Here is a 26,367-nt window from a genome sequence, read left to right on the forward strand (position 1 = left end):
AAGTAGTGAGTGTGAAGATAGAAAATACCTTTATTGCACAGTAAAAATATTAACAGGTTGGTTATTAATAATTACAAAATTAAAAACAACTTATTAACTGATCGGGTAGATATTTGAAACAATTACTCTGATCGTTGTAATTCTGGTGAGGAACGTTGACAAAAAAAAATTAAGAACAGCAGCGAGAAGGAGAAACGTGACCTTTCCGACAGGCCACAGAGCTTTGTACATTCTTTTCTTTTGTAGGTGTTCATCGTGTTACAAGACGATCCGAAATGAGCTGAGAAACAAATGGAAATGGATTAGCTGTGGAGAACAGGACAGGGCACATTAGTATTTCCCCTCAACAAACGATCCTGATGCTGTTTCACGTACCTGACAAAGTCTGGTGATCTGGAAATGACATGCTGAAATTCTGAGAGGTTCACTGTCCCATCCTTGTCAATGTCAGATTCTTCCAAAATCTGGGCAAAACAGTTAGTAATATTCATAAAGGATTCTAGTCTTCAGTCTGGAGTTATTTGCATTTATCAACTCAACAGAACACTTTTAAAGATTGAAAATTAACACAATCTATGCCTGGCCCAAACAAAAGTCAAGATCAGAGTGTGGCAGAGTCAAATTGCCCTTCATCAACAAACAACAAAATAATCCAATTGGAAGATCAGGAGCTGGAGAGGAGGAAATTTCACTCGGGTCCGCTGACCGAATATAAAAGGCGCAGCAACTCACGGCAGTTTTTGGGAGCTCTGACTAGGAAGCGATTGGCATTTGGGATTGATTAGCAAGAACAAATTAAAGGAGAGTGGTGATTTTAAGTCTTTAGTTCTAGGCTTCAATCACAAAAAAAAAACAAAAAAGCTCTAGGTAGAGTTTGTTTTCCCCCTCTCTTTACATCTGCTCAGTTGGGACAGTAGGGATGTCTGGCAGGATAGTTGAATGCTCCTTTTGCGGGATGTGGGAAGGCAGGGAGACCAAAGGTATCCCTGATGACTACAACTGCGAGAAGTGAATCCAGCTGCAGCTCTAACAATCCATGTTAAGGAGTTGGAGCTGGAACTGGATGAACTCCAGATCATTTGGGAAGCTGAGGGGTGATAGGTTGGACATAGTTAGTTACACCCAAGGTGCAGGACACAGGAAGCTGGGTAACAGGAAGGGGAAGGGGATTAAGGGGCCTATGAAGAGTAGCCCTGTGGCCATCCCACTTAAAAGAAATATCACTTTAGATTCTGTTGGGGGGATGATCTAGCAGAGGGATGTCACAGTAGTCAGGTCTCTGCTGCTGTCTGGTTCTGTGACTCGGAAGGATTGGGGGGGTGGAGAAGAGGCAAGCTGCGGTGATGGGGGATTCGTTCATCAGGGGAACAGAAAAGAGGTTTTGTGGGTGAGAATGAAATTCCTGGATGCCAGGGTCTGGGACATTTTGAATCGAATCCTGAGCATTTTCAAGTGGGTGGGTGAACAGCCAGAGGTCAAAATCTAGGTAGCCAATTACATGGGTAGGATGAGTGGCTGGTTCTGGATAGGGAGTTGGGTGCTAGGTTAAAGGGCAGGACCTCCAGGGAAGGGACTGCAGGATTGCAACTCATGCCAGAACTAGGAAGATTACAGTTTAGCATGTGGCTATGGAGTTGGTGTAGGAGGGAGGGCATAAGATTGTTCGATCATTGGGTTCTCTTCCAGGGAAGGTGGGACCTGTACAGAAGGGACAGTTTGCAGCTGGACTGGGGGGAAGGGGAGAGGGGGCATAGAGGCTAATATCCTAGCGGAAATGTTTGCTAATGCTGCACGGCGGGGTTGCCAGAACAAACTGCAGACAAAATCAGGAATCAAAAGGTTGAGCATGGTGCAACTTGTGTCCTAAGTGTATATTTCAATGCAAGAAGTATCATGGGAAAGGCTGATGAGCTTGGCCCAGATCAACTCCTTGAATTATGACATTAGCCACTGGTGAGGCTTGGTTACAGGAGGGGCAGGAATAGCAGCTCAGTATTCTGGGGTTCCATTGTTTTAGACGTGACAGAGCGGGAGGGATTAAAGGAGGAGGCATGGTGTTACAAGGCAGGGAAAATGTCACAGCAGTGCTCCATCAGGACAGACTGGAGAATTCAACTAGTGAGGCTAAGTTATGGGTGGAACTGAGAGAAGAGAAATGTTAAAGGACTATATTACAGACCACCCAATCATCCTTGAGATTTAGAGAAACAAATTTGTAAAGAGATTGCTACAATAGGTGATTTTAACTTTCCGCATATTGACTGGGACTGGATGGAATAGAGTTTGTCAAACATGTTCAGGAAAGTTTCCTTCGTCAGTATGTAGAAGTCCCAATGAGAGAGTATGTGATACTGTATCTGCTATTAGGGAATGAGACAGCACTTTGAATCTAGTGACAACAATGCCATTAGTTTCAAAGTATATATGCAAAAAGATTCTAAAAAGGAAAAAGGCCAATTCTGATAGTATTATAAATGATCTGGCAGGCTATTTTCTGACAAAGGCGTACTTGGGAAGTGGAAGGCCTTCAAAAATGAAAATTTGAGAGTACAAAGCTTGTATGTGCCTGTCAGAATAAAAGGTAAAGACAACAAGTGTAGGGAACCTTGCTTTTCAAGAGCTATTCAGGCCCTGGTTAAGAAACAAAAGGAGGTGCATGGCAAGTAGGAACAAATGAGGTGCTTATGGAATTGAAGAAATGCAAAAGAATATTTTAAGTAAGAAATCAGGAGGGTTAAAGAAGACATGAGGTTTCTCTAGCAGACAAGGTAAAGGAAAACCCCAGGGGATTCTACAGCTATGTCAAGATCAAAAGGATTGCAAAGGACAAAACCATCAACTTTATGCAACTTGTACAGATTATAGTGGAGGAGGTGTTTGCTGTCTTGAGGCAAATCAGGCTGGATAAATCCCCAGGGACTGACGAGGTTGTTCCTGTAGACCGAACAGGAGAATCCCTTGGGATTCTCCTTCTCCTTGACTGCTAGAGGCAAGGATAGAAATTACTGGAGCCCTAGCAGAGATATTTAAATCATCCTTAATGACAGGAGAGATACCAAAGGATTGGAGGAGAGCCAGTGGTGTTATGCAGCTTTAAAAAGGCTCTAAATATAAACCAGGAAATTAAAGGCCAGTAAATCTGCCATCAGTTATGGGAAAGTTATTGTAAGGTGTTCTAAGGGACTGGATACATGGACTTCAACAAGGACCCACATGGGAGGTTGGTCAAGGTGGTCAGTTGCTTGGCATTCAGGATGATGTACTGTTTTGCATTAGACATGGGCTTTGTTGGAGAAGCTAGAGAGATAGGTAAATGGTTGCCCTTCAGACTGGAGGCTGGTGACTAGTGGTGTGTCACAGGGATCAGTTGGGTACTTTGTTTTGTCATCTGTATCATTGATCTGGATGATGATGCGGTTAGCTGGATCAGCAAATTACAGATGACACCAAGACTGGGGGAGTAGTGGACAGTGAGGAAGGCTGTCATAGCTTGCAGAGGGATCTGCATCAGCTGGAAAAATGGCAGATGGAATTTAATGCAGACAAATGTGAGGTTTTGCATCTCCCAAGTCCAAACAGGGTAGGTCTTGCACAGTGAACAGTAGGGTACTGAGGAGTGTGGATCAAAGGGATCCAGGAATGCAGGTCAATAATTCATTGGAAGTGGTATCATATGTAGACAGGATAGTAAAGAAAGCTTTTGGCACATTGGCCTTCGTATATCAATGTACTGAGTATAGGAGATGGGATGTTATGCTAAAGCTGTATAAGACATTGGTGAGGCCTAGTTTGAGTATTGTGTGTAGTTTTGGTTACCTACTGGAAAGATGTGAACAAGTTTGAATTTACAAGGATCTACCAGGTCTGGAGGACCTGAGTTATAAGAAAAGATTGAATAGGTTAAGACTGTATTTCTTAGAACATAGAAGATTGAGAGGAGATTTGATGGAGGTGCACAAAATTATGAGGGGTATAGATAGGGTAAATCCAAGCAGGCTTTTTCCACTGAGGTTGGGTCATAAGGATGTGGAATGAGCTGCCAGCACAAGTGGTGTATGGGAGCTCAATTTCAATGTTGAAGAGAAATTTGGATAGGTACATGGATGGCTATAGTCCCAGTACAGGTCAATGGGAGTAGGCAGTTTTGACATTAACTGAATGGGCTGAAGGGCCTGTTTTGGTGCTGTACTTCTTTAAACCTACACTTTAATTCCTTTTCAGCTGTATACTCCCAACAGCTCCCTGTACACTGCATCAGAGATGATTTGTTAACTTTCGAGCTTGCCACAACTCCTCCACATGGTATGGGTGTGACACTTGCTGTCTGGGTCACTCATACACAGAATCTGTTCCAACCATTCGCTTGGGCAAGGACAGCAAAGAGGTGCATTTGTATAATGTCTCTTTTGTACTTGAGATTACTGCACATATTAGTATATGATACCAGAGTGCAGAAGAATTCATACAGAAATGACCGGAGGGAGTTTAGAGATGGAAATATTGGACACGGGTCCAAACAACTGGATCAGAGCACCTAGTGGTGAGTCTAGTACTTGGAGCACCAGAGCCAGGAAGGTTTCCAGTGATGGGTGTTGTAGCTAAACAGTCAGTGATTGAGAGTGAAATCAAGCAGAATATTCAGGTTACATTCAGGCACAATGTGGATAGTAGGCAGGTTCAAGGTCACAGATATCATCTTACATTGTTGATCAGCTGGTTCATGTCTGTTTCTGTCAGCTGGGAGTTGGCTGTGCCTCCTGTCAGACAGTTCACCAGTTTCTTCAGGTCTTCCTTATTCAATGTCCCATCACCATCAAAATCTGGAAATAGATACATTTAGAGCTGCATAGACACTTCCTCCACATTGAGTATGCCACTCAAATATCATGGCCACACCACAATTTTAACCAATCGCTATGACCCTCAATTCTCCAACTTCCAGAAATCTCCCTTCTCTCCCTCACACCCCTTCCCCCTTTGGTTCCCCTCCTCCTTCGCTTTCATACATAGCCCACTTTTCTCCAATCAGATTCTCTGTTCTTCCACCCTTTACCTCATCCAGATATCCCTTCCCAGCTTCTGTCTCAACTGCTTTCATCTATCACCTTTCAGCTTATCTTGCTTAAATTGAAGCAAGAGGCGGAGAGTGAAGAAGTAAGGGCATCTTGGAGAGAAGCCGTTTTTTTAAAACTGATTGGAGAGAAGAGGCTAGACTGCACAAGCACATGACATAGCGCGCCAAAGGTTTAAAATAAAAGACAGCCATAGACAGCGGCCACTGTCAGAGTGGGACGGCTTTGGCTCAACAGGCAGAGGCGAGGGTAGGTTCCGGTAAGTTTTGTTTGTTTAGAGCAGACAGAATGCCAGGCAGGATGTTGGAATGCACCTCTTGCAAGATGTGGGAAGTCAGGGAGACCTCCAGTGTCTCTGACAACGACACCTGCAAGAAGTGCATCCAGCTACAGTTCCTAACAAACCGCATTAGGGAACTGGAGCAGGAGCTGGATAACCTCCGGATCATTCGGGAGAATGAGGAGTTTATAGATAGTAGCTACAGGGAGGCAGTTACACCAAAGGAGCAGTGCACAGGTAACTGGGTTACCGTCAGGCGAGGTAAGGGGAAAAGGCCGGCAGAGCAGGGTTCCCCGTGGCCATTCCCCTCAACAACAAGTATACCGATTTGGATACTGTTGGGGGGGGGGGGGGGGAGAAGACTTACCTGGGACAAGCTGTGGCAGCTGGATCTCTGGCAGTGAGTCTGGTTCTGCAGTGCAGAAGGGAGGGTGGAAGAAGAGGAGAGTGGTAGTGATAGGGGACTTGATAGAGGTAGAGACAGGAGGTTCTGTAGTCACGACAGAGACTCCCGGATGGTTTGTTGCCTCCCAGGTGCCAGGGTTAGAGATGTCTCTGATCACGTGCACAGCATTCTGAAATGGGAGGGTGAGCAGCCAGATGTCATGGTACACATCGGTACCAATGAGGTAGGAAGAAAGAGTGAGGAGGTCCTGAAGAGTGAGTATAGAGAGCTTGGTAGGAAGTTAAAAAACAGGACCTCAAGGGTGGTAATCTCAGGATTGCTACCTGTGCCACGTGCCAGTGAGGGTAAGAATAGGATGCTCTGGAAGATGAACACGTGGCTGAGGAACTGGTGTGGGGGGCAGGGTTTCAGATTTCTGGATCATTGGGACCTCTTCTAGGGCAGGTGGGACCTGTACAAGTGAGATTGGTTACACCTGAACTATGGGGGGGGGGGGGGGCAATATCCTTGCAGGAGAGTTCATTGGTGCTATTGGGGGGAAAGGGTTTAAACGAGATTTGCAGGGGTATGGGAACCAGAGTAGATAGTGGAGCAGGGGTAAAAATAAATGATGTTAAAGGTTCATGCAAAGTCACAAATAGAAGGGTTGTGTGTGGTGGTAATAATCTTCTGAGATGTGTCTATTTCAATGTGAGGAGTATTGTGGGGAAGGCTGACGAGCTGAGGGTGTGGATTGACGTGGAATTATGACATTGTAGTCATTAGTGAAACTTGGCTACAGGAGAGGCAGGACTGGCAGCTTAATGTTCCAGGGGTCTGATGTTTCAGATGTGATAGAGGCAGAGGGATAAAGGGTGGGGGGGGGGGGTGACACTGCTAGTCAGGGAAAATGTTACAGCAGTGCTCAGGCAGGGCAGATTAGAGGGCTTGTCTACCGAGGCCATATGGGTGGAGCTGAGAAACAGGAAAAGTATGACCATATTAATAGGGTATGACCACCCAATAGTGAGAATTGAAGGAGCAAATCTGCAGAGAGATAGCAGACAACTGCAGGAAACATAAAGTGATATTAGGGGATTTTAATTTTCCACATATTGATTGGGACTCCCATACTGTTGAAGGTCTAGACGGGTTAGAGTTTGTAAAATGTATTCAGGAAAGTTCTCCAAATCAATATATAGAGGTACCAACTAGAGAGGATGCAATATTAGATCTTCTATTAGGAAACAAGTTAGGACAGGTGTCGGAAGTGTGTGGAGGGGAACACTTTGGTTCCAGTGATGATAACACCATTAGTTTCAATTTGATCATGGATAAAGATAGATCTGGTCCTCGGGTTGAGGTTCTAAACTGGAAAAAGACCAAATTTGAAGAAATGAGAAAGGATCTAAAAAGCATAGATTGGGACAGGTTGTTCTCTGGCAAGGATGTCATTGGTCTTCAAGCCAATGACCCAAGCCATTGACCCAAGAGGGCCAAAAGGCCTGTTTCTGTGCTGGAACGTTCTATGGTTCTACTTCCCCTCCTTAGCACCTTATTCTGTCATCTTCCCCCTTTCATTCCAGTCCTGATGAAGGGTCTTGGTCCAAAACATGGACTGTTTATTCCCCTTCATAGATGCTGCTGAACTTGAGGATGAGTTCCTCCAGCATTTTGTGCCGGTTCCTCAAGATTTCCACAGCTGTGTTCACCTTGGAATTAAATGTGGCCAAGGTATCAGTTATCCAGGAGCCAGGAAAATCAAACTAACCAAAGATTTTAAAAGCATAGTGAGACTTTAACTCTGGTGTTGCAGAATCACTAAACACACTGAGCATGTCCAGGAAGTCCTCAAAGGACATGCTGCCATCCCTTTCAGCCGAAGTTGAAAACACGAAACAGATTCTCTCTCGGAAGGGATTGGCCTATAATCAGAGAACAAACAGTCATTAAACAGATTAACTTCAAACTGTCTTTTTCGTGTCTCATCCTTACCATTCAGATCACTATTAGATATCAGTAAAAGCACTTGAATCATGAATATACAAAAAGCTATTGGTCAAGTTCTGGAAGATGGGATTAATATGGTGGGTGCCAACAAGCTGGTTAATGGGCTGAATGACTCATTTCGTGTTATTTGAGTCTTGTGGGAATTTCCACAATGAGCTACAATCAATAATCTTCCTACAGACTGTCATAACCAGGACAAATTCTTTGAGAGCCCAAGCTACAACTATCCAGAGACTAGCTTTGCCACCCAGCCCAGGCAATCAGGGTCTCACTGCAAAATTTACGGCGAGTGAGTGGTACAGTTAAAGAGCATCTCGCTCCCCTGTCCAGAGCAGTCCTCCAAGATCACGTTTTTGTCAGATCTCATTTTTCAGCATTAACTATTCTGACATGGGTTGGTTCTATTCATTATTAACAGAGCAAGCCCCAACCATTAACCATGGCCAGAATCTTTTACCTCCACAGATACAGTCTCATACCTTCAACTCTGGCATTTCACAAATCGTCATCTTTGGAACTCGTGTGTTTTGTAAGTCGATCTGTTCAGATGAAAGCAGCTGTTTGAATAGCCGATGAGCACTTTGGATAAAAAACAAATTGATTAGCATTAATATATTACGTCTCTGGAACATACATAAAGTAATCGATTTTCTTATTTGTAGTGGTAATTCATATGGTTAATTTTTAAAACAAGGTTGGCGACAGTTATTCCTGCCATTGGCTGGTGCAGAAATCATCTGCCCTCTTGCAATGTTAGCCCTTTGCTAGGGTGAACCTCCATAAGTCCCAAATTTTGTCTGTTGTCTCCTACAAATCAAGACAGTGAGACTAGAACTAGAGGTCATGGGTTTAGGGTGAAAGGTGAAATATTTAAGGAGAACCTGAGGGGGTGCGTGTGTAATGAGCAACCAGCAGAAGTGGTGGATTGCAACATTTAAATGAAGTTGGATAGGAGGGGTATAGTTCAGGTACAGGTTGATGGGACTAAGCAGAATAATGGGTCAACACAGACTAGATTGGCCAAAAGACTTGTTTCTGTGCTGTGGTGTTCTATGATAAACATCTAATCATGTCTCCTTGGGCATTAATCTGTTTTTCCTTGCAACCCTTAACACACTAACTAATCAAGAACCTGTCAATCTCTGCTTCAAACATGCCCAATGACTTGGCCTCCACAGCCATCTATGGCAATGAATTCCACAGATTCACCACCATCTGAAGAAATTCCTCCTCATTTGTTTTAAAGGGACATCCCGTTATTGAGGTTGTGCCCTCTGGTCCTAAACTCCCCTACTACTGGAAACAACCTCTCCACATCCACCCTGTCCCGGCCTTTCAATGTTCGATAGGTTTCAATGAGAACCCACCTCATTCTTCTAAGCTCCATGTACAGAGGTCAAGGCATCAAATGCTCTGTTAACCCCTTCATTCTCATTAACCTCCTCTGGACCCTCTTCAATGCCAGCACATCATTTTGTAGACAAGGGGCCCCAAAACTGCTCATAATACTCGTGTGGTCTGACCAGTGACAAAGTCTGAACATTATATCCTTGTGTTTATATTCCAGTCCTCTTGAAAGGAATGCTAACATTTACCTTCACTACTGACTCGACCTGCAAATTAACCTTGAGGGAATCCTGCACAAGGACTCAAGTCCCTTTGCACCTTACATTTCTGAATTCTCTCCATATTTAAACAAAATAGTCTCTGCTTTTATTCTTCCTACCAAAGGGCATCACCCCCACACTGCACTGCATCTGCCAACTTTTTGCCCACTCTCCCAACTTGCTGACGTCCCTTTGAACCCTGCCCATGACACAATCTGTCCCTCCTTCTGCCCGTCCCCGGCCACTTCCCCTCCTCCTATCCCTGCTCACTCCCGTTCTCCCTCCATCCCTACCCACTCCCACCTTCCCAGCCCTGCCCATTCCCGTCCCCCCAACCTCCTGTCTCTCCACCTGTCCTGGTCGTGTCTGCAAACTTGCCCACGATGCTATCAGTTCCTTCATTCAGATCACAGCTCCCCTCCTGTATCTACACTAAGCATTGTTGTTGAGGGACCAGCTCATCGGAGGTCTATCACCTTCACTGGGTTTCATCCAAGGAGAATTAAGAGGGCAGAAACTGAAAGGGGAAAGTGTCGGTGTGATGAAGGCCGTTAGAGGTTGCGGGTTACCCTGGCGGACTGAATGGAACAGTTTACACAGACTGTTGAAGGAATTCGCAATAAAGGTATTTGGGTGATGGGTGTGAAGAACAGGGATAGGAAGGGGGACATCAGAGCATCCAGATTCAGATCTCTGTTCCACCTCCGCTCTGCCTTTGATCTCTTGCACTGTGCCATGAAGCTGAAAACAAGGAACAATATCTCCTCTTCTACCCACGCTTCTTAGGACTTTTGGCCTCAAACCCCGCAGCACAGTCCATCAAACCCCTCCCTGCTCCAAAACAAAAAAAAATTATATCCACTTACTGCAGAATGTCCTGCTTTGTTAAAAATGTCAGCTCCTAAAATAAAAGAACAAACATTAGAGTCAGAGTCATACAACAGCTCAAAAAAGGCTCTTCAGCCCATCTAATATGTGTTGAACTTCTGTTCTGCCTAGTCTCAATGACCTGCAGCTGGACCATAGCCACACCCCTCACATTCATGTACCTAGACAAATTTCTCTTAAATGTTGAAATTGAACCTGCAACCACAACTTCCACTGGCAGCTCGTTCCAATCTCGCACCACACTGAGTGAAGTTCACCCTCACATTCACCTTTCACCCTTAACCTCTTGTTCACATCTCACCCCACCTCAGTGGAAAAAGCCTCCTTTCATTTAGCCTATCTGTATACCCCACCTCTATCTAATCTTCCCTCATTCTCCTACGCTCCGGGGAATAATGTCCTAACCTATTCAACCTTTTCCTATAGCTCAGGTACTCAAATCCTGACAACATTTTCTTCTAAATTCTCTCTGCTTATTGACATCTTTCCTGTGGGTCAGTGACCCAAACTGCTCAAAGTTTTGTACAACTTCAACATAACATCTCAACTCTTGTACTCAATACTTAGATTTGTGAAGGGCAATGTGCCAAATGCCCTCTTTACAACCCTATCTACATGTGATGCCACCTTCAAGGAATGATGGAGCTGTATTCCCAGAATACCGTGCTCTACCACACTGCTCAATGTTCTGTCCAAGCCCTCACTGCTTGTTCCTCCAAAGTGCATGATGTGATTGCAACATGCTGGCTTCAAGCACACACAGGCATGTCCAAGCTTGTGTGTAACCCAACCACTGACCAAAAGTGGGTCCTCCTGGGTTTGGTTACAGAGGATAGAATGTCTTGTAATGCCTGCTTCCCACCTTTGGAAGCTTCACATGTAGCTAACGATGAAGCAAATCTCTGCAATTTCCTCCCTCAAAGTCAGAGGATGCATTCAGTTGGGCTGTAAGGATTTATCCACTTTAATGTGCTGCAAGGCTGCAAATAATTCCTTGCTGATGAAAGTTGTCCAAAACATCTCAACTTGTCACTGTCTCTTGAGAAACCATGTAAACACCTCAAAATCCCACCCATCTCCTTAGCTTGAAACATAGTTGGCCTGTTGATCTCCAAGGAGACCTACTCTCTCCCTCACCACCCTTTTAATTTAGCTCTAGAACCTCATGGGATTTTCCTTGACTTTACCTGCCAGATCCATCTCACACCCTCTCTTTGCCCCCTTGATGTCTCTCTTAGGACTATTCTCAATGTTTTATATACACTTCTGTTGCTCCCCCTCCTCTGGTGACGATCTAGACTGGTAGTTTTGTTCCTGCTCCATGGATGCTGAATAATTCCTGCAACCTTCATCTTACTGCACACTGCTGTCAGCTGCTGCTATGTTGAGATCCACTTGTTTATTGTGCTGGGGGCAGGTGGTTCCTTTGAGACAGTCCTCACAAATGCAAGATGCCAAAGCTTTGTGATTCCTTCTCCCCCGGGTTTAGTGACGCACCGGAGGGTGATGCTTGTCTGATGGGAACCTGACCTTGTGACCAGCACATCTGATACTGCAACAGGGGTGACACTTAGGGCTGCCCCTTGTGGCTTCATGAGTGAAGGAGCTACAGTATATTAGAACACAGAACAGGCCCACAATGGTATTGCAGACCTTTTTAACTTACTCCAAGATCAATCTAACCCCCCCACTCCCACAATGCCCTCTCTTAAATGTCACTGATGCATCTACCCCTACCACCAGACCTGGCAGCTCGTTTCCTGCACCCACCACTCACTGTAAAAAAACCCCACCTCTGACTGACTTCCCCCATACTTTCCTCCAATCACCTTAAAATTATGTCTACTTGTATTAGCCAATTCTGCCCTGTTTCTATTTCTGGCCATCTCGACATCTTATCATCTCAAAATTATAACATTGAACTTTACTCTTCCTACTCCTGAAGTTATAAGAACATAAGAAACAGGAGCAGGAGCCGGCCACCTGACTTGTCAAGTCTGCTCCACCATTACTGATCTGGCCGTGGACTCAGCTCCACCTGCCCATCGTTTCCCCAAACCTGAAATGCACACAGTACTTCCGGTACCCTGAACAGCCAAAACGTAACCTTGCTTAGTTCCAGGAGTGGGAAACTTCACCCGAAGATTTAACAAGTTCCAAATGAGTTGATAAATTAGGTGTCATAATCAAAGACCCCACCCATCCTGGACAATTCCTCCTTGCCCCTCCCATCAGGCAGAAGAATCAAAAGCCTGAAAGCAAATACCACCAGGCCTAAGGAAATGGTCCCACTGCTATAAACCATTAAATAGTTCCCTACAATAACATGGATCCTTGACCGCAATCTACCTTATGCTCTTGTACCTTATTGTTTACCTCTGTAGTTACTACACTTTATTCTGCATTCCTTCTTCTGTCTCAATGGACAGTGTAATGACATGTTCAGTATGAACAAGACAAGATTTTTCACTGTACCATAGGACACTGGAGCAGAGTTTGGCCATTTGGCTCTTTGCTTTCTTCACCATTCGATCATGGCTGATTTATTATCCCTCTAAACTCCATTCTCCTGCCTTCTTCCCATAACTTTTGGCACTGTTACTAATCAAGAATCTCTTGACTTCAGTGTTAAACAGCCTCCACAGCCATCTAAAGTTTGAATAAAATTTATTATCAGAGTACACACGTCACCACTTACAACCCCGAGGTTCTTTTTCTGCGGGCATACTTAGCAAATCCATAGAATAGTAGCTGTAAACAGGATCAATGAACAACAAACTGTGCAAATGCAATAAATAGCAAGCTTGAAATAACATTAATTGTGGGAACACCAGAGTGTAGTCTCCCCCTTCGGTTCAACAGCCTGATGGTTGAGGGGTAGTAACTGTTACTGAACCTGGTGGTGCAAGGGCCGAGGCTCCTGTACCTTCTACCTGAAGGCAGCAGTGAGAAAAGAGCTTGCCTGGGTAGTGAGGATCTTTGATTATTGATGCTGCTTTTCTATGGTGAGGTTTCATGTAGATGTGCTCAATGGATGGATGGTCTTTACCCGTGAAGTACTGGGCTGAATCCACTACCTTTTGTAGGATTTTCTGTTCAAAGACATTGGTGTTCCCATGCCAGGCCGTAACGCAGCCAGTCAGCACACTTTCCACCACACATCTATAGAAGTTTGACAAGGTTTGCTGAATCTCCACAGACTCCTGAAGAAGTAGAGGCACTGTCGTGCTTTCTTTGCAATTATATATATATGATGGGTCCAGGACAGGTCCTCTGAGATAGTGACACCCAGGAATTTAATTTTTTATGTTCTAATTCCACAGTATGAATTCAATATCCTCTGACTAAAGAAATTCCTCCTCACCTCTGTCCTATTCAGAGGCTGTGCCCTCTGGTCTTAGACTCTCCCACTACAGGAACCATCCACTGTATCTGGGTCTTTCAATATTTGGTAGGTTTCAAAGAGATTTCCCTCATTCTTTTAAATCCCAGCAAGTACAGGATCAGATCCAAACACTCCTCTTGCATTCCCAGAATCATTACGGTGAACCTCCTCTGGACCCTCTCCATCTTTCCATAGAGAAGGGGCCCCAGAACTGCTCACAGAACTCCAAATATGATCTGACCTCGGAGATCAATTCCAAGTCACTATCTCACCTGATACTCAGTGAGTTGCTCCTTAGAGAGCTGGCTTGCTGACGCCCCCATGTTCACAGAAGCTCCAAAGTTTCCAGCCCCCCTGAGCTCTCGGATTCTGCCGTCCCTCCAGAGCCTCGTTACCTGAAATTAGTTCCTGAAAGGGAAACCAACAGGTTAGCATGGGCTGGTCCTGCGCAGGCACAACTGGAGACTGGAACCAGGTTAGGGTAACAGGCTGGCTGCACAGGGTGTGTCCAGGGTCGACGGCTAAGGCTGCGAGGCTTACAGAGACACAGGAGATGCTGGACATCCTGAGCAAAACAAGCAGGAGGAACTCAGCAGGTCAGGCAGCATGTGGAGGCCCTGCGTCGGTCGGGGTCAAACATGGATGTTGAATCCCATCTGCATGGATCACAAGCCAGGTCACTACGACATGGAGAGCAAGCTGCTGCCCCTCTACACACAGCTGAGGAGTCCAAAGGGACTGCATCGCAGGAAATACCAGTCAGTGTGGAGTCCAGCCCCGGAATTTTCCTTGGGGTTTACCCCTGAAGGCTTCCACATGAGCGGGTGTAGCTGCAAGGCAGTGGAGGTTTGAGATCAGAGTTCTCCTTCTAGATGAGCTGCTAGAGCCCAAAACATCGGCTGTTTATTGTTCTGCATTGACCTGCTGAGTTCCCCCACCATCTCGTGTGTCAACAGCTGCGTCACCTGAGACGAAGAGAAAGATCTTGAATCATCTAATGCAAAAACACACTAGGTAAGATACAAGCAGACTACTCGGCCCATCAAGCCTGCTGTATCTCTCAGCGATGGCTGATTTTGTACATGAAGGCCACTATGCAGTCGGATCCCCAAACCCCACCATTCACGTGGGGAGCCCACCTGCCCTCCAGACCACAGAATTCCCAGGAATTTCCTCCACACTTATGCTGACCCAGCCTCACAAGCCTGGTTGAATTCTTCACGGAAGTGATGAAATCAAAGCAGTTTATACCGATTTTATGTTCAGTTCTGATTGCTTCATCACAAGGAAAGATGTGGAAGGTTTAGGGAGAGTGCAGAGGAGATTTATCAGGACGCTGCTTGGGTTAGAGATCTTGCCTAATGAGGGTAGGTTGAGTGAGCTAAGGCTTTTCTCTGTGGAGCAAAGGAGGATGAGAGGCGACTTGATAGAGCAGTACAAGATAAAAGTCACAGATCGAGTGGAGGACCAGAGACGTTTTCCCAAGGTGGAAAGGGTTAATACGAGGGGACATAATTTTATGTTGATTGGAGGAAGGCATATTGGGGGAAATGTAAGAGGTAGGTTGTTTTAATAAACACAGCGTGGTTTGTGAGTGGGACGTATTGCCAGGGGTGGTGGCGTAGTCAGGACATTCATGTGATTTTGATAGGCAGATGGATGAAAGAAAAATGGAGGCTATGTGGGAAGGAAGGGTTAGATTGATTGTGGAGTAGGTTAAAAGGTCTGCACACCACTGTGGGCCAAAGGGCCTGTACAGTATTGTAATGTTCTATGCCAGATTTTCAGAGTGCCCCTCAGTCATCTGCTGATACAAAAGTTAGTGGCAATTTCTACCACCATCTTCAACACACCTCCCCACACACACAACTCTACTTACAGACTCCTCTCCAAATATCCCGTGTTGTATGCTTGCAAATATAAAGAATGTTTCTGAAATAACTAAATAATGATTTATTCAGAGACATCACTATCTTCAGCACCCCTCCATAGACAAGAACATACACACTCATGCTCACCTCCAGTGAGACACAGAGACAGAGGCTCCACACACAGACATCCTGACATTTGATACGTAGACATTAACTGGAAGGTGAGGGATGGGAGTGCGGTGAGAGACACTAATGGCTTTGTCAGAAAACATCATTCATTATTAATCTGTTCAGTGATACTGGTGTCTTGTTATAAAGAGTGCAACACAATGCAAATGTTTCCACTGCCAGCTCTTCCCGTGAGTAAAGCTGACTGCGGATCTCAGCCAAGACAGGGGTTCCAGACCTCAGTCCGAGGACAGAGTGAAGGGAAGAGAAATCGATCGCACTTCCCGGACAGAACGGGTTTTATTTGTCACTCAGCGACCCCTGCCCAGTCAGCCGGCTCTGTGAGGTGTGAGATCTGGGGCTTTGACGTAATGACAAACAAAGCACCAAAAAATTCACAGCAAGGAGTCTCTTCAGCCCATCACCCATACTAGCACAAATGGATTCTTCCATTTCCCAGCTCTCAGTCCACAGCCCACTTAATGTACAGCGAGGAGGATCTCATCTCCAGCAGCCCTCCAGGTAAAACCATTACTATTCTAGAGGTAAAGCCTCTTCCCCACTATCAAGGGCATCGGCGCCTCAAAAAGGAGACGTCCATCACTGAGGACTTACATCATTGAGACGTGTCCATGGGGGGAGGGGGGAAGGGGCACAGGAGCCTGACCCACACTCAATGCTTCTTCCCCTCTGCCGTCAGATTCATCAGTGATCAATGAACCTACAAAGTCATTATTCCTTCATTGTTTGTACCATAGATTTTGAAATTTATAGTAATTTTGCATTTGCACTGTACTGCAACTCCAAAACAGCAAGTTTCACATCAGATAATAACCCTGATTCTGACTCTCTGTTCCCTCCTGAGTGACAGTGTGATCCGAGGCCAGAGTTTGACTGTAAGGTTCCCATTGCTCTGGATGGGATTACTGGGTGCCACCATCTCTGAAAATCTATCCCAGGTCCAACATATTGATGCAATTACAAAGGCGAAACAACAGCAACTCAATTTCATTAGGAGTTTGCGGAGACTGGGTACGTCAGCAAAGACTGGCAAATTTCGACAGCAGAGCATTCTGACTGGTTACGTCACCATCTGGTAAAGAAGGCAGCATCTGTCATTAAGGACCCCCCCCCACATCACATGCCCACGTCTCATTGCTTCCATCAAGGGGGAGGTACAGGAGCCTGAAGACAGACCACTCAACATTTCAGGAACAGCTTCTTCCCCTCTGCCATCAGATTTCTAGATGGTCAGTGAACCCACGAACACTCCCTCGCTACTTTTTTCTCTTTTTGCGCTGCTCACTATACATTTCTCATTGTAATTATAGTTTATTCTAATTGCAATGTACTGCTGTCATATAACAAATTTCACGACATAATCCCAGTGATAGTGAACCTAATTCTGATTCTAATAGACATCGTCAAATCCTTTCACAGAGCAATGATTTTGGTCTCAGTCTTACTTAGGAATGTTACCAGTGGCTCCCAACGTCATTCATTTCCGTTGCTCAAGATTCTGACTGATTTATCACGTTAATCGAAACACAGTGAAATGTGTAGTTTCATGGGTCGCTGGGGGCAGCCTGCAAGTGTCACCGCACATTCTGGCATCGACAGCGTACTCACAAAGCTCAGCAGAGCATCAAGACAGCGAAACAAGTCCTGTTCTTCCCTCCCATCCACAGTCCGCTAACTCCACAACAAAACTTCTTCAGCCTCAGGATTAGACCCAGACGTGCGGATATTTGTCCACATCCTCAGAAACGCCCCCCCCCCCACTTCCAGCAGCCCCACCCACACTAAATAACTCCTCCAACAGGAATCATTTCAAACAAGTGTCCCTGAAATAAAACGGACTAATTCCATGCCCTACGTAACTCTCAAGCTGAACCCTTCCGTTGGTCAGGGTTAACTATAGGTGTTGCGTCCTAGCTGTCTACGTTTCAGCATGCAAGCCAGTGTAATCGATATGAAGAGCAAGCTGTTGCCTATCCAACAGATTCCACCTCGCGATGCAACTGACAAGTCCAAAGGAACAGCAGAAGTCGCTACAGGTCGGCATCACAGGAGTTGCCAGTCAGCGTTGAACTGCCTCAGGGTCTCCAACTCCGGGTTTTTCCCTCGGGGTTTACTTTGGAAACCTTCCCCATGAGTGGGTATAGACACAAGGCAGTGCAGGTTTGAAATCAGAGTCCAACCATGGCTGACAAACCCCATCTGCCTGCAGCAAATGGTTTCAAAGCACCAGTAACCCAAATTTGCCCCTTCTCTCATTAGTAGAAATGGTTCTGCCATGGTAACTAGCTAAACCATGCAAAGCCCAGGAGCTGGACTTGGTTGTCAGAGGCTGTTTGAGACTCCTGCGTTAGGAGCATTTAATAGGTGGTGGGAGTTCATCCCTACTACCCCAACTTTCCTCAGCTGCGACAGCCTTCAGGAACTAAATATTAATATAGCATTGAACACTTTCTTTCTCACTGTTATAAGATTACTGAACAATCCCCTAGCACAGTAAGATGGACTCAAGACTTCACAATCTACCCTGTTACTGCTTTGCACCCATGGAAGGGAGAAGCTAAAGTCAGATGCATCAGAAATACAGTGAAGTTAAAAAAAATTATGATTGAGCCCATTCGGGGATCAGCTATTCTGGATTAGGAACTGTGAAATGAATAGGATTTGATTAGGGAGCTTAAGGTAAAGGAACCCTTAGGAGACAGTAATTATAGTTTGGTAGATTTATAATATAATAATGTTATAATAGAATTTAAATCATGATGAGAGATTTGTAATATACAGTGATCATAATATGATAAGATTCACCCTGCAATTTGAGAGGGAGAAGCTAAATTCAGACGTGTCAGTGTTACAGTGAATTACAGAGGCATGAGAGAGGAGCTGGACAAAGGTGACTGGAAGGGGACCTATCAAGGACGATGACAGAGCAGTGATGGCTGCAGCTCCTGGAAGAAATCAGAAGGCAGAGGATAGATACATTCCAAAGTAGTATTCTAAAGGCAGTATGATCCAACTGTGGCTGACGAGGCAAGTCAAAGCCATCGTGAAAGCAAAAGAGAGGACATACAATAATAGAGAAAATATTAGAGGGAAACTAGAGGATTGGAAAGCTTTTAAAAACCAACAGAAGACAATTAAAAAGCCATAATGTGGGAAAACATGAAGGTAAGCTAGCCAATAATATCAGAGAGGATACCAGAAGTTTTTTCAGACGTATAAAAAGTGAAAGAGAGGCAAGGGTGAGTATTGGACCACTGGAAAATGACGCTGGAGATACAGTAATGGGGGGGGAGGGGCAAGGAAATGGTGGATGGACTGAGTAAGTATTTTGCATCAGTCTTCACTGAAGAAGACAACGGCAGTATGCCAAATGTTCAAGAGTGTGAGGGGACAGAATTGAGTGCTATTACTAAGGAGAAGGCGCTTGGGAAACTGAATGGTCTGAATGTAGATAAGTAAGTGCTGAAGGTAGTTTCCTCCCACAGTCCAAAGTCGTACCAGTTGGTAGGTTAATTGTCCTGTGATTACGCTCAGATTGAATGTGGGGGTTACCGGGTGACGTGGCTCCACACTATACCCCAATAAATAAATAAACAAGTCACCTGAGCCAAATGGACTAAGCCCCAAGGGTTCAGAAACAGGAAGAGATTGCACAGGCACTAATTATCTTTCAAGGTTCACTAGGTTCTGGAATGGTTCCAGAAGACTGGAAAATTGCAAATGTCACTCCATTCTTCAAGAAGGGAAGGTGGCAGAAGAAAGGAAATTACAGTCTGACCTCAGTGGCTGGAAAGATGTTGGAGCCTCAGGTACCCCGATTGTTTAGGCTACTGGGAGACGTGGACCATCTTCCCTTAAGGGAAGATCTTGCTTGACAAATCTGTTTGGAATTCTTTGAGGAAGTAACAAGCAGGATAGACAAAGGAGAATCAGTGGATTTCCAGAAGGTCTTTAACAGGGTGCCACACAAGAGACTGCTTAGCAAGGTAAGGGCTCACGGTATTACAGGAAAGATACTAACATTTGCTGATTGGCAGGAGGCAAAGAGTGGGAATTAAGGGGACCTTTTCTGATCGGCCGCCAGTGACTAGTGGCGTTCCACAGGGTTCGGTGTTGGGACTGCTTCTTTGTACATTAGATGTCAATGATTTGGATGACCAATGGTTTTGTGGGCGATGCAAAGATAGGTGGAGAGACATAGTGTTGAGAAAGCAGGGAAGCTGAGGGACTTGGACAGATTAGGAGAATGGGCAAACAAGTGACAGACAGAATACACTGGTAGAAGGAACAGTGTGGACTATTTCCTAAATGGGGAGGAAATTCAAAAATCCAAGTTGCAAAGGGACCTGGGAGTCCTCCTGCAGGATTCCGCAATGGTCAACTTGAAGGCCGAGTCAGTGGTAAGGAAAGCGAATGCAATGTTAGCTTTCATTTCAAAAGGACCAGAATGTAAGGGTGAGGATGTAATGCTGAGGCTTTATAAGGCACTGGTGAGGCCTCACTTGGTGTATTGTGAGCAGTTTTGGGCCCCTTATCTAAGAAAGGATGTGCTGACGTTGGAGAGGGTTCAGAGGTGTTTTCAGGAACAAAAGACATCATTTGAGGAGCATTTGATGGTTCTGGGTTTGCACTCGCTGGAATTTAGAAGAATGGGGGGGGGGGATCTCATTGAAACCCATCGAATATTGAAAGGCCTATACAGAGTAGATGCTTCCTACAGCGGGGGAAGCTAGGGCCAGAGGGACAGCCTCAGAACTGAGGGATGTCCACTTAAAACAGATGAGGAGAAATTTCTTTCACCAGAGGGTGGTGAATCTGTGGAATTCATTGGTACAGACAACGGTGAGGACCGAGTCACTGAGTTTATCTAAAATGGAGGTTAAAAGATTCTCGATTAGTCAGGATGTCAAAGATCACGGGGAGAAAGCAGGAGAATGGCGTTGACAGTTCTGATATATCAGCCATGATGGAACGGCAAGCAGACTCGATGAGAACAATGGCCTAATTTGCTCCCATGTTTCATGGTTTTAAAAATTACACAAAAATTGAAAAATCAAAAAAAAAATTTGGGACCTTAGATAATAAAATTGCAGATAGCTGAACCCAAAATGAATTCACAATGGTGAAAGTCGATATGAAGGGGCTGAGCAAACAGACTTGTCTGCCCACATGAAATTTACAACACAGAAGCTACCAATTGGCCCATCCAGCCCATACTAGTGCCCAGAGCAGTCCCAACAGTCCCACTTAGTTCCCCCCGAAAGTGAATCTCTTCCGCATGGCAGTTGCTGCCCTATTGCTCCTGCCCCCATGTACATTAGGGGCAGCATCCAATGAGTTTCCCAGCGTGTCTTTGCGATGTGGGCAGAAAGCAGAGCACCAGGGGTGGGAGAAGTGAGGCCCACGGAGTCACGGGGGGCCGGGACAGAGAACCTGGGTCGTAACAATCCACTACTAACCTGTCTGTGACATTGGGGGTTTGACAGGAGGTGAGAGATGGAGTGTAGAATGTTAACAGTTACTGTCTGGACTAGGGCCCTGTACTCCTTGTTCTACACGGTTCCTGAAGGTTGTTAGAACCGGGGTGGGAACAGGGACAAGCTCCCAACTGTGTGTGCTTCAAACGGCCTCTGATAACCAAGTCCAGCTCCTGGCCTTCACATGTGCTTAGCTACTAAGCCTGGAGGAACTCTTTCCACTGACAGGAGAGGGGGCAAAGGTGGGTTGCTGGTGCCTTAAAACCAGTTGCTTCGGGCAGATGGGGCTTGTCAACCATGGCAGGTAAAGTCTCTGATCTCAGACCTCTGCTGTCCTGCACTATACCACTCATGGGAAAGGCTTCAGGAGCAAACCCAGAGAAGAAACCTGGAGCTGGAGTCCCTAAGGCAGTCGTACGTCGAGTTCAACTCCTGCGACGCTACTGGTGCCAGACTGTATCAGCTTCTGCCATTCCTTTGGATTCAGAGAGAAGAGAATGGCTTGCTCCCCATTATCGTACTGCCCTGGACTGTGTATCGACTTAAGAGAGCTAGGATGCAACATCCGGAGTCAACATTGACCAAGAGAGGCCTCCATTCTCGAACATTCCCCACCCATCCCTCATCCCCTGAACCAGGTCTCACTGTGAACATCCCACCCTCAGTTGTCTTATGTCTTCCCATAATATAACACCTCACACTTACCCAAATCAAACTGCAGGGCAGAAATGGCTAATACCAGGGACATCATTTTAAGGTGATTGGAGGAAAGCATGGGGGGTGGGGTTGGGAGAGATGACAGAGGCAAGTTTTTTGTTTCACACAGTAAGAGGTTGATTTGTGGTAGTTAAGGGTGTTTCAGATACATTCCCAAATCAAAAGCCACGCATGAACCAGGAGGTCTGTAGTCTGCTGGGGGGCCAGATCTGTGGCTTTCAAGCCTGGTAATCCAGGACTACACAAAGAAGCCAGGTACAACTTACACCAGGCTATCTGAAACACAAAACAATTCTGATCGAGGTCAGAGGTGGAATCGGATGCACGTCAACTCTGGCTGGGTTTGCAGGCCTCACTAAATACAAAGCAAAACCTATCATGATGCTTTAATCCCAGATAAGCTGAACACCTTTTGTACTTTGAAAGGGAGAATAAAACTACAGTCGACCCTCCTTATCCGCGGGGAACTGGTTCCAGGACCCTCCCGCGGATACCAAAAAACTTTGATGCTCAAGTCCCTTATTTAGACAGTCTCAGTGCGGTGGACACTAGGACCCAGCAGTGCAGCTCTGAATCCGCAGTTTCTGTTCACGAAAATAATCACAATCACTATTGAAAATAAAGTGGAAGTAATAAAGTGATCGGAAAGAGGTGAAATGCCATCGGACATTGGAAAAGGGTTAGGCTACAGTGGGTCAATGATCGGAACAATTTTGTTGAAGCATGTGAAAGGCCCTGCCCCGATGAAAGCTGCAATTACTAAGCAATAGTGGTTTAATTATTGAAATACATACGCTTCTTAAGTGTTTTATCTGCATAGAAAGATAAAATATTTACTACATACTAAGACAAACGTTTGACTAACTGTCGCTAAATAATACCAGATGTACCTGTTCTGACTTAATGAAGAACACAGGAACAGAACTAGTTCATAACCCGGGGACTGCCTGTACTTTAAAATCATCTCTAGATTACTTATAATATCTAATACAATGTAATAACAACAAGAAAAAATAGTCTGTACGTGTTCAAACAATGAGTGCTGGAGAGAGAACTTCCGGGTTTTCCCGATTGGCAGTTGGTTGAACCCGCGGATAAGGACTGTACAGCTATAAGAGTTCCTGCAGCATCTGGTGACTGTGACCCCTGTCTTGGAGGCCTACGTCAGAATGTCCTTCGAGAGTGTGAACCCTTGCAGGGCATCATGCCTTGATAGACTACCGGGTATGGCTCTGAAAACTTGCATTAACCATTTGCCTGTGGCGTTCAACCTCTCACTGCTACAGTTATACCAGTGTCCAGGAAGAACAGGGTGAGCTGCCTTAACCACAATCGTCTACGGTCATGACTTAAATGAACTCCTGACTCAGTAAGGACCTGGACCCACTGCAATTTGCGCATCATCACAGTAGGTCTTCAGTGGATATGATCTCATTAGCTCTTCACGTGAGCTTGGATCACCTGGACAATATGAATACTTACAACAGGTTGCTTTTCATTAACTACAGCTCAGCGTTTAATACAATCGTTCCTACAGTCCTGATGGCAAAGCCTCTGCAACCAGATCCTCAACTTCCTAACTGGAAGACCATAATCTGTGCGGATTAGTGATAACATCTCCTCCTCACTGACGATCAACACTGGTGCACCTCAAGGGTGCGTGCTTAGCCCACTGCTCTGCTCTCTCCATACCAATGACTGTGTGGCTAGGCAGCTCAAATGCTGATGATACAACTATTGTTGGCAGAATCTCAGATGGTGATGAGAGGAGCGAAATAGATCACATACGCATCAGTAATACCAAAGAATTGATTGTGGACCTCAAGAAGGATAAGATGAGGGATCCCTCATCAATCAAGTCGTCACTTTTTATTGTCATTTCGACCATAACTGCTGGTACAGTACACAGTAAAAATGAGACAACATTTTTCGGGACCATGGTGCTACATGAAACAATACAAAAACTACACTGAACTACGTTAAAACAACACAGAAAAAAACTACACTAGACTACAGACCTATCCAGGACTGCGTAAAGTGCACAAAACAGTGCAGGCATTACAATAAATAATAAACAAGACAATTGGCACAGTAGAGGGCAGTAAGTTGGTGTCAGTCCAGGCTCTGGGCATTGAGGAGTCTGATAGCTGGGGGAAGAAACTGTTACATAGTCTGGTCGTGAGAACCCGAATGTTTCGGTGCCTTTTCCCAGACGGCAGGAGGGAGAAAAGTTTGTTTGAGGGGTGCGTGGGGTCCTTCATAATGCTGTTTGCTTTGCAGGTGCAACGTGTAGTGTAAGTGTCCGTAATGGCAGGAAGAGAGACCCTGATGATCTTCTCAGCTGATCTCACTATCCACTGCAGTGTCTTGTGATCCGAGATGGTGCAATTTCCGAACCAGGCAGTGATGCAGCTGCTCAGGATGCTCTCAATACAACCCCTGTAGAATGTGATGAGGATGGGGGGGTGGGAGATGGACTTTCCTCAGCCTTCGCAGAAAGTAGAGATGGATCAGAAATGGAAAGTGTGAGCAGTTTCGTTCCTAGGTTCAACATCTTTGAGTATCTAACCTGGGCCCAACATTATCAAAGAAGAATTGACAGTGGCTATATTTCCATTAGGAGTTTGAGGAGATTTGGTAAGTTACCAAAAACACTCTGAAATGTCTATAGATTTACCGTGGAAAGCATTCTAACATGGGGGAGGGGGATGTCGCTGCACAGGATCAGAATAAGCAGCAGAAAGTTGTGAAATCAATCAGCTCCAACATGGGTACTAGCCTGCCCAGCATCCATGAGATCTTCAAAAAGGTGGCATCCATCATCCCGGGCATTCCCTCTTCTCATTGCTGCCGTCAGGGAGGAGGTACAGGAACCTGAAGGCACACACTCAGCAATTCAGGAACAGCTTCTTCCCCTCCGGATTTATGAATGGACATTGACCCCATGAACACCAACTCACTATTGTTTCCTTGTTTGCCCTACTTCACTTTTCATATTTCTTACTGTAATTTTATAGTTTTATGTATTACAATGTACAGCTACCGCAAAACAACAAATTTTGATTCTGATAGAGATCTGGACAAATATTTTAAAACTAATGGCCATTACTGGATATGGAGTTGAAATATAGGTGGGTCTACTTCTGCACCTATTGTCTATTGAACAAGGCAGGGACTGGGTATTGATAGTGAATGATCAGCCATGATCTCTGAATGGCGGTGCAGACTCGAGGGGCCGAATGGTCTACTTCTGCACCTATTGTCTATTGACCGACTACCTTCCCCCCCTTGTCAACAGTTAACAGAAACGTGTCTCTCCCCCCCCCCCACATACGCAACCTCTTGCCTTCTCACGCCCTCCCCCCCCCCCCCGTGTTCCTGTGCTCACAACCAGCCGTCTGTCGGTCCGTCCGTCCCCCTACACGCCCTGAATCCCCCGTTCCGGTTCCCTACCCCGTCTCCTTCATCCCCAATCCCAAAGCTATTCCTGATTACTTTTCCTCCCACCTCCACTCCCCGGCTACTCCCCCCACCCCAGCTCCTCACCCTCCTACACTTAGCTCTTTGCCCCTCTCTTCAAACTTCTCACCCCCTACCCTTGCCCCTCCTAATTGACACCGCCCCTGTTCACTTCTATTCCTCCTTACCGTCGGGCCCGGCGCTCCGGGGAATTCGTCAGGTCGCTTCAGCGATCCCGAAGGCGATGTAGTGGAGGGAGGACGGAGGGAAGGTGGGGAACGTTCGGGGTAGGAGACAAAGTTGGTCCGGTATCGCAACTTCGGAAAAAGTTCAGAAATTCCAACGCCCGACGGGCAACTTACCCGGAAGTCGGCCGAGGGTCCGGTCAGTGACGCCAGTGCGCCGCCTGCTGGTCCCTGCCGCAGCTGCACCACACCGCACTGAATAGCAAGGAGCGCGTCAAAGTCCAAGTCCAGTTTATTGTCACATCCGCAAAAACATGTCTGCACAGGTGCAACTTGCATCAGCACATAGTACCAGATGTACAACATTTAAAAGAAAACATAAATTAAACAAATTTATACTTTTCATCGAACAAAAACACCAAAGCCCACGATATCTGGTAACCACGATACCAACTGAACGAATTCCCCGCACCTGGTCCCTCTCCCTCCATTCATTGCCTGTTCATGTACCTGGCTAAATTTCTCTTAAATGTTGCTATCGAATGTGCTGGTATTAATGTCTTCTTTTGCACAGCGTTTACCTCAATATCTAGAGTAATTTATGTATAATTTATGTTTTGTGTTGTCTGACACCGCTCTAACCGTACCTCGCCGTACTTAAGCACAATAACAATAAACACGACTTGCTTTGACTCCTCCCGGACAGCACAGGTTCCGGACTCCTCCTATTCTCCGTGCAGCATACAACAAAACATCGTGCTTTAAAACTACACCCTCTATTATTTGACATTGTCACCTTGGGAAAAAGTCTCTGCCCCAAATGTACGTCTCATTATTTTATA

General features: G+C 45.6%; 1 protein-coding gene across 2 annotated transcripts; it reads right to left on the bottom strand.

The window, feature by feature from the left end:
• Window positions 1–12: 12 nt before the first annotated feature.
• On the bottom strand, window positions 13–25,843 carry LOC132378771 (calcium and integrin-binding protein 1-like). 2 transcript variants are annotated; one of them, XM_059945922.1, is made up of 8 exons: window positions 25,703–25,843; window positions 13,900–14,035; window positions 10,221–10,255; window positions 8,227–8,326; window positions 7,509–7,662; window positions 4,702–4,820; window positions 376–464; window positions 13–280 (listed from the first exon to the last, which is right to left on the bottom strand). In XM_059945922.1, the coding sequence occupies exons 2-8, from the start codon at window positions 13,948–13,950 to the stop codon at window positions 259–261; spliced, it is 570 nt and encodes a 189-aa protein (XP_059801905.1). In that variant the 5' UTR covers window positions 13,951–14,035; window positions 25,703–25,843; the 3' UTR covers window positions 13–258. The 2 variants fall into 2 exon arrangements, with proteins under 2 accessions (XP_059801905.1, XP_059801904.1); XM_059945921.1 differs by lacking the exon at window positions 25,703–25,843 and adding an exon at window positions 25,529–25,696.
• Between the last annotated feature and the right edge of the window lie 524 nt (window positions 25,844–26,367).

The sequence above is a fragment of the Hypanus sabinus genome, chromosome 21 (assembly GCF_030144855.1).
Source record: "Hypanus sabinus isolate sHypSab1 chromosome 21, sHypSab1.hap1, whole genome shotgun sequence".
NCBI lineage: Eukaryota > Metazoa > Chordata > Chondrichthyes > Myliobatiformes > Dasyatidae > Hypanus > Hypanus sabinus.

Excerpts from the sequence above, each read along its gene's own strand:
- LOC132378771 (XM_059945922.1), bottom strand. The coding sequence starts at position 13,950 with ATGGGGGCGTCAGCAAGCCAGCTCTCTAAGGAGCAACTCACTGAGTAT. Across the intron at positions 8,327-10,220 it reads ACAAAGCAGGACATTCTGCA|TGCTCATCGGCTATTCAAAC; the intron begins GTAAGTGGATAT and ends TTTTATCCAAAG. Across the intron at positions 465-4,701 it reads TGAACCAGCTGATCAACAAT|ATTTTGGAAGAATCTGACAT; the intron begins GTAAGATGATAT and ends TGTTTTGCCCAG.